Source organism: Alosa sapidissima, chromosome 12 (assembly GCF_018492685.1).
Source record: "Alosa sapidissima isolate fAloSap1 chromosome 12, fAloSap1.pri, whole genome shotgun sequence".
Taxonomy (NCBI): domain Eukaryota; kingdom Metazoa; phylum Chordata; class Actinopteri; order Clupeiformes; family Clupeidae; genus Alosa; species Alosa sapidissima.
The window spans coordinates 4,102,208-4,115,426 of record NC_055968.1 but is presented as its reverse complement, the minus strand read 5'-3'; the positions used below and the strand labels follow the sequence as shown (position 1 = coordinate 4,115,426).

Here is a 13,219-nt window from a genome sequence, read left to right as displayed (position 1 = left end):
CAGCGTTTGCCAGTAGGCCTACTTCGCAAAAGTTGTGAAATATAACTGCATATTTTTTTGAATGTCGGCTACTGGCTACATTAAAAAAAAAAAAAAAAAACATGCGTTCATAATACGTGCGTGCTTGAGATGAAACCAGCAGTTTTCAGAAGGATCATGCGAGGAGGACCTGTCTCTTAATTAATTTAAAACAAGTCAATGGTTTTACGATGTTTCAGTCAAGCTTTGGTTGGTTTAGATACAACTGATATGCAAAATGTAAAGTAGTGGATTAACTTTAATTTGCTGTGCTGCATATGGGAAAATAGATGCACATAGTAAATTATATAAAGTAGGCCTATTAAAATATTTAAATAGCTTAGTCTAACTTTTTTAAAATATTGAAGGGAATCCAGTCCAGTGCACATGTCTTTGGCAAGTAGCCTAGGCTACTACAGACACCGGTGAAGAACAGTCAGCCTCAGCCAGTAAGCACAACCAATGTGCAGATACCCTGCAAGAGGGCTGAAACCGGTTGCCGTCTTTATGCCCCTACCTTAAATAAATACCTTAATAACTTTGTCCTTTGTCAGCCCAGTAGCCTTGTTGTTTGAACAAGAAGTATATGGTGGTGTATTCAGTGTATCTTCAGGTTCATACACACCCCCCCCCTTACCTACACAGTGGCAAATAAGTAGGCTCTCACAGAATGTGTTTTATTGCAGTTGGGTGAAGGCATAAACTGCGTTAGTGGACCCTTGGGTAATTTCTGATTTGATTCCTTTGTCCACTGGGCGTGCAGGGTAAGCCTCGTGCCAGGTAAATGACTGCGGAGAGGGGAAATAGGGTGGCTATTGAAATCTATGCAAATGCGACCTACACAATTTGCCTGGTAAATGTGACCGAACAGGGAAAACAATCTGCCTGGCCCCGTAGGGGTCTGGGGTCATCTTCCACCCTCTCAGGCGCTCAGCCATTACAGAACACTACTGCTCTAGAGTGGGGAGGGAACAGCCCATTGTGTGCTGCAATATTTTTGTGGTGAAGTGTGTTTTGTGTGTCTCCATGTGCTCCTTGTGTGTATATTCTTCAATACTTTTAGGGTCCATTTTCTTTCCCCCCATGAAGTCAGTATGCAGAGAGCATGTGCTGGGGGTGACATTGCTTCCGGCTCCTTGCACATGGACACTCAGGCAGTTAAAAGCCGCTTTTCCTCCCAGCATGTGACAGCACGTCTCTGTGCCATTACCACTGAGCTCCTCTCTTCGCCCAACAGAGTGCTCTGCTCCCCAAACCACTGGACTGAGAAAGTGACTTAAGTGGTGCACATGCTGCAAATGCCATTTCTACATACAGTATAGTGCACCACCGCTGCAGTGTCTTTTCCCCAAACCCACTGAAATTGCTGTTGAGATGTTTCAGTACAGAGTCCTGCATGAGATCTACAACAACTCACATGCATACATGACAATTTATGAAGGCTAATCCTAACTTTTGTCTGCTGTCCTAATCACATAATTCATAACTTAAACAGATACTTATTGTTTGAAGAAGTTATTACCAATTCTTAGTCTGAAGGAGATGGCCAACAATGACAACTGACTTGATTAACGACCTTAACTCTGGTATGTCAATTGATGTATTGGTTTAACAGCAGTTGAAATATGGAGGCAAATCCTTATACTGTATATGACGCCTTGCAGTAAAACGAACGTAAATTGGTAAGCTCACTTAGTTGCAACTCACAATTTATCATCTAACTGACAACAATTGGAATTGTCCTTCAGAAATTTTTATATGCACACATATAGTACACATCTGCTCTATGATTCATTTAATTGAGGTGAGCAAAGAATGGGGAGCGTCTGAGGAAACAATAACAAACATATCCTCCATGCCACACCGCACATCCACACAAAGCCTTTTGGTTGCATCAATATTTGCCATGCAGCACTGCCACCCACCCACAGAAATCTGGGAGACTATGACAAATAGATGCAGTGAGACGTAGCGTGCTGTTTGCATGAGCCTCTCCAGAAAGCTTTCATCTAGCTCGCTGAGGCTGGGCACAGCAGATACCATATCAGCGTGTACAGTGAATTTCTCTTTGGTAACCCCCATTCAGACAACACGTGCACTGGTGTCATATGATAGTCAAACATGAGCGTGAATGTACGGTATTATGCTGGAGATCAAAGCAGGAGAATATGAGGAGCATCTGATTGTCTTCTTGCTGTTGTGTAGGTCATCAGTGGAAAACAACTACAGTGGAATCCTGGGTTACCCTATACATGATTTGTATTTCTCATAGTTGCCATGTGGGCATGCATATTGCATTCATAAGCAGCAGCTGAATGCACTATGCATGAGTGTGTTCACAGTTAAAAGGAACACTAGATGTCATGGAAAATGATCAACACAGCATTATAAAGAACAACAGACAATATCATATTAAGACTTATATGATGTAGCAATATTTTTTATTGTCTAATTTAGTGAAATAATATTTGTTGGTTAAACATGAAATTACCCCCAAGGTATACATGTTATAAAAAGTGATTAAGCAAATTTCATTTTCAATATAATACAGTTTAGGAGGAAAAGTAAGAAAATAGAATGAAATTACTTATAGGTAGCATTTCATTCCTTTTTGCTGTTTCCAACGTAATGTTGATCAATTTATTACTTTTTCAAACTATTTACATAATGTTAATATCTCCTTATAAATGTCTCTGTTATACTGTTTTATGTAGACCAGCCAGTAGAAACTCATGTTTGTGTGCATGCGCGCTCACACACACACACACACACACACACACACACACACACATAGACACAGCCATACTTTATAGTTCATGAAATACAGTCGTTCATCTGGCATGTTTGTCCAGGTAGCAGTATAAGTACATGGACACAACCATAGCAGCCACCTGAAAGAGAAAAGACAATGCATTTCAGTGACTGGGTGAATCATGTCTGTTTTTAACTGCGGCTGCTTCTCTGTTCACATCTCCTAATGGAGGCCATGGGACATTTTGTTTTCCAGAACCATCCTCCCATTTCCTTTGGACAAATCAGATAATGTACAAAAAGCCATAAACACTTATGTGCTTCTCGTCACGGATCGTTCGACATGCAAAACAGTTCTCTATAATAGCAAATGAGATTTGGATGACAAAAAGAAAGATGAAAAATAAATCAAAGAAAAAGACAAGAAAGGAAGAAAGCAAGGGAGGAAAAATAAAGGCTTTTACCTCCACTCCACAGATACCTGCGGCAATTCCTCCAACAATATTGGCATTCTTCTTAAGGATCGTCAGCAGTTGTTCAAAGCAGCCCTGAGAGGAGAACACAATCACTGTACTCCAAGATGCTGAGCACAACATAAATACACACACACACACACACACACACACACACACACACTGCTGACTCCTGAAGTGTGAAAAGGCTTAGAGACAAACTCGAAAGCTTTCGAAGCAAGCACATAAGCACATACCCATTTAATTTAATAGCGCTCGTTCACCATGATCACATACATCGATCTACATTCACATTTACCAGATGTTTTCATCTCAAGCAACATGCACAACACTGACACCAATGTTTTGCCTGTTGGGCTATTGTGTCCACACAACGGGTATTTTGACAGATTGTTTATCACGTAGACAGGGCAGCACAAAAACGCTATTTTTGTACTGTGTAAAGTAAGAGCTTTCTGTCTCACCTGAATTGCACTGTATTTCGCAGTTGTGTTGCTGCAGGGGTTGGAGCTGGAGATGGTGCAGCAGGCTGGTGGGTAGTTCTGGGCGTTGTGGTTATAGTAGTAGGAGTCATGGAAGTCCGTGTAGTTGGTAAAACCACAGCATTTAAGCTTGAACAATGAAAAGATAAAAAACATATGTTATATAATGAGAAACAGCTGACTTTTGGACTTACACAAATTCTTCTTCTTGGTACATTATACGTGTGAGATTGAATGTTTTTTTTATTGGAAGTATATCAATGATACATAACTGTGAAAATGATTTGATAGAATCGGACAGAAAACAATGAAACATGGATGTGATGCTAGTTTTTAACAGCTGGTGACACACTTCAGTCCATTTATGTTTGAGACTTACTTCAGTCATGGTGGTGTTCCATATCTTTGTGACAACTTCCACTTTGCCATACTCTTCTTTTAAGGCTGTGGTTGCCCAGGCTTTGAGAATGCCCTCCGCCTGGAAAAAAGACAACCACACACACACACACATTCACATGCACACACATGCACACACGCAAACACACACACACACACACTCACATGCACAGACACACACACACAAACACACACAGGATGCATAGTGATAGGCACTGATGAATAAAAGGCAAAAAAAGATCACTAAAGTTAATTTCAAATACACGGCACACACACAACGCTCTTTAACTTCTGAGACATGCCATTCACTCCACATCAATGGTCCTCAGCTTTTGTGGTTGTTGAGAGTGATCTAGAGCCTCTAAGCATCAGTAATGGGATTGATCCCAACCAGAGCCCAACAAAAGGATGGGAGCGCTCTCTCAAAGCAATTACACTGAACACCAGGGAATTTATCCTTTTCAAACGTATCCTATTTACATTTGTGTTAATCCTTTTTGTACTTTATTTCATTATTTCTAAATAGTTTTCATCCAAGTTTTGATGATCACAAAGATCCAGAAGATGCACTCATGCAGCAATTGCCTTTGTTCAACAAAGCAGAATAGCAACACATAGGAGGCTTTTGGACTTTCTTTCTTTCTTTCTTTCTTTCTTTCTTTCTTTACGTTTCCCCTGTCATTCTTTGCTTTCTTTTTCCCCTAGTCTCTCTCTCTCTCTCCTCTCTCTCTCTCTCTCTCTCCTCTCTCTCTCTTTCTCTCTCTCTCGCACTATTTGTTGAGGTTTGATTAATAAACCCACATGACTTTCCATACACAAAGACTTGTTTAAAGATGGGAGGTGGGGGTGGGGTCAAATTGTACGTCTATCTGTGTGCAAGTGTGTGTGTGTGTGTGTGCCTGTGCCTGTGCGTGTGTGTGTGTGTGTGTGTGTGTGTGCCTGTGTAAGGGGGGTGTTAGGCTGTGCCCGTGGGGCTGCAGCAGAGACAAGCCACAATTAAAAGTGTCCCCCGTGAAGCGCGGAGAGAGGCGCAGATCAGCTGGGTTATTACATTCAGGCTAATCCATCACTGTCTCAGGGCATTCCCTCACACCACTGACAGGACAAAGCGCACTACCAATAACTTTCCCCTCCTGTGCTGATCCAGCAACCCAAGGTTCCCATCCCCACTCTTCATCAAATCTATAATCAGCTCACCAGTAGACCATGGCTTCTTCCACACTAATATTCAGTAATACCTTCAACAATACCCATGGCTTCAACCAAACCCAGCTAGCACAAAGTAAGAATGAAAAAAGCCAGAAGTAACTCACAACATCAATCCCTTGACCTTCTCAGCTTATTGCATGTGGAACATAGCTCTCCCAACATGCTATGTGTAGGCTGTATATTTAGTCTGAGATCACATCTGAAATGCAAAACCTGACCTAAACCAAGCTGCCACGCTTTGCTTTCCACAGTCAGGCCACTAGACTGTAATGAAATATGGCAACGCCTAATGCATGGCCAAATTGGTTATATTGAGGGTTGGCTATCTGAGGATATTGCATTTCCTGTGAGGTAGAAAACTGCCATAATGGTTTAGAGGGAAATACAAAGTATGCACCCGATAGAAAATATTAAACGCAAAGTGAGAAAGGGTGTGGAAAAAAACACCTATGCATTTCATATGTAATTTAGCTCAGTGTTTTCTTATCTAAGCTCTGATGTATTCCCCTAAATGGGCACATTATTCAAATGCATTTTGTCATGTTATTGCTTTGCTTTGTGTTCTCTCTATCTCTGTCTAAAAACAGGTATAAGCAGATACTCACAGGCTGTCATATACATTATTAAAACTACATTTTCCCTTGTCATGCTAATGAATAAATGACTGACTGAATGACTGTGATGTTAACAAACAGCACTTTAAATAGTGATGTGCATAGCTAATGTCCCCTAAGCAACAAACATGGCATGTATAATTCAGACGCGTGACTTTCACTGGCACCCACCACCTCAGCCCCCCCCTCCCCCAACCACCATGGTACACGCATGCATCAACAGAGTGATGGCCCAGGTGCTTGATGGGATGCCATCCTCCCACTGGGCACTGCGGTGGGAATGTCGACAGGCGAGCTGATTTATTCTCTCACAAAATAGCCGCAGGACGAATTTGCAATGGGTCCTCGAAGGACGACAGCTGCAATCACCTTGCGCCGGGCTGCTGTTTGATGTGGGGTCTGCAGAGAGTTTGGGCAGCTGGATATTGGAACAAGGAGAGCCACTGGGACACCTGGGAGTCCAGCCTCTCTGAGGCACACAGCGTAAAACAACAAACAACTGTGAAACGCTGGTCTCAGAGGCAAGCACTTGTCAGGTTAACTTGTTCCCCTTTGGAAATGCCAATGGATTTTGCATGAGGCACCATTGCTTTCCATGGACTCTTGATGGATTCTTTAATTATAAAAATGTAGTTTTTATTTTTATTTGTCTATAGAGATGCATTCTTCTTTTTCCTTCCCTATGCATAACTCATCTCAAATTGTTGTAATTATTATACATTTCACTAAACGGGGGGAACCTATATGTAAATCGCCTGCTTTGCATATAAAATGCTTTAACTTCAATATTCCGGCATAATAAATTGCTAAAAGTGAGAGCCATCGCACACTGCCTGAGGCAATCCGGGAGTCATTAAGGGGGCAAATGTAGTGAGGCAGGCACAAACCCCCATAATTTAATGACGGATCGGAAAATATGATAGGAATTTACATGGATATAAAACACAAAGGGAGCAGGAGGGAGGTGAGTGGAGACTTACAAACGACGAGTACGCCAGGGCCACCACTCCAGCTGCCACCTCGGCGATGAAAATGATCAGGATGATGGCGAAGAACTGCAAAGGCAAGGAGGACAAGGAGACAAAGGAGGAATCAGCATTGTCAAGAAACCAATGATATTGAAATGAACAATAATGTCATTTCCCCATTCAGTGTCACTGTAATACAGGTTGTGATAGGACTAATATTGAAGAAGCGATAAAAATGAATTTGTTATTTTGCGCTTGGGATTTTAGTGACAAAAAAGTCAACAAAAGCCAGCAGAAGCTCATACAAAAGAATGCATGACAACATGACAACAACCATTCTGGCAAACAGTGAATGACGATGAAACGCTCCCTGACATTTAAATCCAAGCACACAGCTAATGAACTCCCTAAGTGGCAAGCCAGTGGGTGGCGCGCATAAAAAGAGCCTTGGTAAAACAGTTCAACAGTTGTGACAGACAGATCCCCTGAAGCAGCAATCTGAAACTCTGTGTTTCCTTGGAAAGTCCTCCCTGACCTACAGTGCAGTATATCTAAATATGGCCGTGATAGGTGATAGCAGTCCCCACCCTATAGCCTTCCTCAGGCAGTGCTGGGGTGAGACACCTACCATGATGAGGAGACACCTGCTCTCCTTGTGAGCCCCGTAGCAGCCCATGAAGCCCAGCAGCACCAGTACGGCCCCGATGGCAATGCAGAAGAAGCCTACATTGACAAACTGCATGGCGTTGCCCGAGAACGGGCCCAGGACCTTCAGGAAGGAGCTGCCGTCCACACTCACCCAGATGCCCACGCCCATGAGGGTGAGTCCAGCCAGCTGCAGAGGACAAAAGGTGTGGAGGGTTATCTACTGGGCAGCAGAATCCCATATCTGTAGACAGTGTTAAATCCAGCTGAGGTGTTAGGGATATTCCATGGTTGTCAACACAAGCATAACAAATCTTCCTGTGATGTGCTGTCTTGAATCCTTCAAGGTTCATTAGCCAGCTGAAGAATCCTTTAGAATTGTACATGGCACTTTTAAGGGTTTTGTGCCGAACCTTTGGGAACCTCACAACAGTAAGGGCAAACCCTAAACCACACATACTATCGAAGCAGCTCATGGTCACATTACCGAAACAATCAAACTAAAGGAAGTGTTAATGTGAACAGAAAAATAATACAATACATTCATAATACATGATGATGCTGTTTTCAATTTTAAAAAAGTCAACAGATTCATACAACAATCTAACCTTGAGGTAGGCCGCAACAGTGTACTGTGTATATAATGTACAGCATTCTTTGGTGAGGAGAACATACTCATTACTTTAGTTAAGGCAGTGAATTGGGGTTGTCAAAATATCTTTTTTTACTATCAATTTTAGAAATAGTCAATTTTGATCAATTAATTCCTCAGAGAGATAACAACAAACAAAAATGAATAGCACAGATCACGCTCTACACTCTCTAATGCCCCTTGACCATATGTAAAGCGCTCAGAGTCAGTAATATTGGATAGATTGAATAGTGGCCAGTCTGTGTGGTAATACTTCATATTTATCCCACTGCTTGCTTTTAATATGAAGCAATCATCAGTGCTCTGGGTGGATGGACCCATTCGCTGTCTACCTATCTACCTGCTTACTTGCATGTACTCCCATGCCCATCACTGAGTTTCTTCCCAATATCAGGACTGCTTTCAATGAAAATTGATGGGACAATAACATAGAAACAACGACCCCTCAGACTATCCATCAGTGCACATCACGCATGGCAGACATAACAAGATGAAAGCGGCATAAAAGACAGAAGAGATAAGAAAGGGAGGCTCGACCTTGGAGAAAAGCAGAAGGTGATGCCCGTGACTGTAAGAATTAGGTTCAGAAGTAGGCCTAGTATCACCATAGATGAGAGTGAACCAGACAGCACTGCTGACAGAGCAGATTCAGAGCAGCAAGACATTCAACATCCATGGTGTTGGACGTTGTCAGCTCTAAAAATGATTCTTGACGAATGCATTGTGCTGTGTGTCAAACCTGAAAACCATGAGCTTCATTAGACTTGGCTTAATTAAACCTGAAGTGTGTGCTCCTGCTAATAATATTTCAAGGTCTGTTGCTAACACTGAAAATTGTTTTGTACATTGGAGCGAAATTAATGTTCATTATATTCAGTAAGCCCTTTATATTGTGTTTTATTTTAGTTTAAGCTAGAATGGTTTAATTGTCTTAGCATTATATTAATATGTTATGAGCTTCAGTAAGCTTGGCAAAGAAACATTTCCAAGCCTGTACTTTTTTCCTTTTACTTAAGTAAAGAAGTTGAATCAGATTAGACCTTTTTACACGGGTATCTGTACTACTTGAGCAAAGAATGTGTGTACACAGTGAGGTTTCCTTCCCCCCAGCAGATCAGCTGAGGCAGGGGCAGGGGGGGTTTCTTCACACCTCTTTTTGTCTGGCTTAAACAATGACACGGGTGCCTGGGGCCCTGCACTTGATATCTGCGAGCCAGGATTTGACCCCTTTTTTAACATCCCAAAGAAAATCCCGCCCTATTCCCATGACCCTCTTTTCCCTGGGTCTGCATCGCTCACTCCACACTGAAAGCCCTCTAATGACGAGCCTCCTGCTGGAAGAGCACTGCCGTAGGCCCTCCCGCACTCTCCTGCAGTGGGAAACACAACAAGCTGTCTTTTCATGCAGTACATGTGTTCCGCGCGCCTTCCTCTGATGAAATCGCTGCGATTCTAAATCTCAGGCCTCCCTGCTGCTGTGCTGCTAGTTGGGGCAGTGGGCTAAAACCATTTTGCTCCCCCCAATGTCAGATTCCTCCATAATAAACACCAGAGTCACTCACTGCAGCGCCATAATTACTCCACTGGCCAACACCTCATTAAGACTCCCTCTTAGCCGAGCCATTACATCTCATATAATTTATAGTGGAGTAAGTGAAGTGTAATACAAGTCATTATGTGGTAGATATTATATATTACTTTATGAAATACTTCGGCCCCTTACAGCACCTGGAGCCAAGCATTTCCAACACTCCTTCCACAGTTGCCGGGAATGTGTGACATTTAATTTAATGGAATGTCATATGGTTGAAGACTGTTTTTTTTTTTCATCTAAAAGGGTAATATAAGTCCATGAACAACCCTATGATTGGCTCTCTCAAAACCCAATCTACACATTTTCTGATAAATGTAATTGGTAGTAACTATGGTCAACTCACTTTCAAATTTCTATTGTGGCTCTTGTAGAGCTCCATTTCAGAATAAAAGGAAGGCTTACATTACTGATCAGATGACATTCCTTCCTCACTCTTATCAGGACACACTAATGTGCATTAAAGCCAATAAAACAGGGCTTCAGCAACATTTTTTACAGCAAGGAGATATGATGAATGACACCACGTGTTCTTTGTAATAACAGCACAGATGCAGAAACAGCCTGTGCCCTTTAGTCGAATCTATGTATTTGCAAGCAAGTTTCACAATGCATCTTCCCACACATGTGCCAGAGTTCCCTTGCTCTCTCGTGACAAGCACTTTTTTGGCTTTTGCACCTCAAAGCGCTTGTGGTGCCGGTGGGAGCCGAGCGGGTAAGCGAGCGTCCTGAACCTGATATTTCCTGTCACAGCCAATCTGGCCTGTCACCGCCACTCAGAAAGACGCTCTGGCAGCTGTCTGCGCTTACATGAAAGGCAGCCTGCCTCTGCCTCTGCCTGTGCCTGTCTCCCCCACATCAGGCCTGATGGCTTCCACATGAGAATAATCTTCTTTTTCTCCTTCCAGCTGGTTTTGGGAACACACTCTTCCTTGGGTCCCTTCTCTCGAACCCTCCTCCATCTCACCCCCAACCACACCCTGCCCCACCCCCGCCCCTGGCTTCTGCCTATGCTCAATCGCTACCCCTCTTGGCAAATACGATACAACATATTACCCCTTACTCCTTGTCAACCAACATTTCTCCGCAACATCCCATAATTACTCCTGGCATTCGCTTTTTTTTAGGCGGGTAATCCTTTGATGAAATGCCACGTGTGTCGGATGTCATGTCAAAGGAAGATACAACTGGCACAGATTACATGTAAATCAGGTTATGTCAGGGGGGACCAAGAACAGGAAATGAAACGGCTCGCAGCAGAGGAGGGAAATGGAGTCTATTAAACTAGTGGAAAGAAGCCGACTGCTAGCAATAATGCAAAGGAGCGCTACCTGTTCCCTGAGTCCTACTTAGAGACAACAGAGATACATGCGTGGAGAGGGACCCTACTGCGACTGAGACAGAGACATGGGAATGCGTAAGGAAACAACACATACAAACAACACAACAACACAACAGATGTGGTTGGGACATTAAAATAATAATGAAAAACTTTTGAAGAGTTCAAGAGCCTGAACATACAATTTCAAGTCCAACCTGAATATATCATGCCGTCAATAGCAAAAGACATAGCGTGTGGGAAGAGAAAATATTATGATTTCAATCTATTTGGGTTTTTGTATGTGTATCTCCAAATATTTGTGTTTCCAAGACCAGAGGGGATTGAGGGAGAGAGCCGCGGTGGTAGAGCTACTTTATTATTCTTCTCCCAGATTCTGGTGTGAGGAGATGAATGGAGGCTTGGCAGCTGTTAAACGTACCAGGCCCACTGCTTGCATAATCAACCCTCCATTTGTTTTCCTTTCTTCTCTCAGCACCCACGCACTTTTGAAATATACATTTCTGTTTGATTTTCTTCTTTCTCTCTATCTCACTTTATTGTTTGAAGTTGAATTTCAACTTGAAGCTCATGCTGGAAATATGCAAATTAACATGCTAGATTTCATCCACTGAAAAAAAAAACTGTTACAAGCCTTTACATTAGACATGATGCTCTGAAAATGTCACTTCTGATCCCTCAAACTGGTCTCATGTCCAGTCCTCTTATAAGCTACTGCATCTGACCTACAGCTAACCAACCAATCAACCGACCAGTCAAACAGTCAACCAATTCCATTTCTGAAATAGTAGCCTCATTTTCCGCAAGAAAAAAAAACAAGCCTGACAAAAAAAAAACAAAAAAAACATGAAAACTAGCATGGTTTCCACACTTTGTTGTTCAATCGACAATGACTCTTTATTCAGGTGGCAAAAAATGCGCTTACTGATGACAAAGTTTCCCTCCGTTTCACTCGTGTCATTAAGTAGAGAGAAGGTGGCGTAATTGAAAGATCTTAAGTTAATGGGATGAAAAGTGCTGTGTGCGAGAAAGCAAGCGTGCAAATGGTGTCATTTAAACACTTCTGTTCAGTGACGTGAAGTATGTCGGTAACCCCTCACATATCTGTTTGCATTGCCTGATTGCAGTGAGTGTAAATAATTTGTTGTGCTTTCAGGCTCTGCAAACACACACACACACCCACCCACCCACACATATAAACATTTGAAGCCATAAATTAACAAAGGCAATCACTATCAGCAGAGTGACTCTCTCCCACTCATGCACATACGTATACATACATAGGCAGAGATACTCACAAAGATAAACATGTTGAACAAAATCATCATTACTTTGACAAATGTGAAGCACCCCATGTTGAATCTGTAATAAAAGACATCACAGCGTGAATATGTTATGAGGTCTCACGGGAGTAAATTGCATATAGGCCCAGAGTAAAGCACACACTTAAGTACAGCTCTTTCTTCCAGCAACCAAACCGAATGATGATATGCCACATCTGACTGAATGAACAACATTTATTAATTAAAATCAGTGATTACCTGTATGAAACTCACCTGGGTCGAGGCACTCTCGTTCAGCTGAGACTCTTGTGAATTCAGGCAGTGGATTGTGGTGTGCTGTGTCTCTTTCTCTTAGAGTGTGCATAGATGTATATCTGTGTGAGTGTGTGTATGTGTGCCCGAGGAAGAGACCCAGATAGTCACAAAGAGATGGGTGTGGTTGGGACAGGTAAAGCACACCTGGTGAGGAGAGGGAGGGGAGAGAGTGTGTGTGTGTGTTTGGAGAGGCGTGTGGGGGGTGGGGAGGGGTGGGGTTGGGATGGGGGGGATCGTGCTGTTGCACTTCATCAGTCCCCACATCCTCTGCCAGATCAGCATCATGAGGTACCCACGTACCGAGCCCTGGATCAGTGAGCGCCAGATGAGACAGAAATTGACCAGTAAATGAAGCGTGCCCGGGCGACTAACACACCAGTTGACTTCATGCTGGTCTTCTTAGGGTTGCATGAACTGACACACTTAGCGTGTGTGGCCTTTGTTCCTTTGTGTGACTCTCGTGAGTGATGCTTTCACCACCCA

At 42.8% G+C, this 13,219-nt stretch overlaps 1 protein-coding gene across 1 annotated transcript; it reads right to left on the bottom strand.

The window, feature by feature from the left end:
- Positions 1–2,497: 2,497 nt before the first annotated feature.
- Positions 2,498–12,816, bottom strand: LOC121678057 (tetraspanin-1). Its single transcript, XM_042057236.1, has 8 exons — positions 12,695–12,816; positions 12,437–12,500; positions 7,540–7,746; positions 6,924–6,998; positions 4,104–4,202; positions 3,707–3,853; positions 3,234–3,317; positions 2,498–2,909 (listed from the first exon to the last, which is right to left on the bottom strand). Exons 2-8 carry the CDS (start codon positions 12,491–12,493, stop codon positions 2,850–2,852), a joined length of 729 nt encoding a protein of 242 aa, XP_041913170.1. The 5' UTR covers positions 12,494–12,500; positions 12,695–12,816; the 3' UTR covers positions 2,498–2,849.
- Positions 12,817–13,219: the final 403 nt, after the last annotated feature.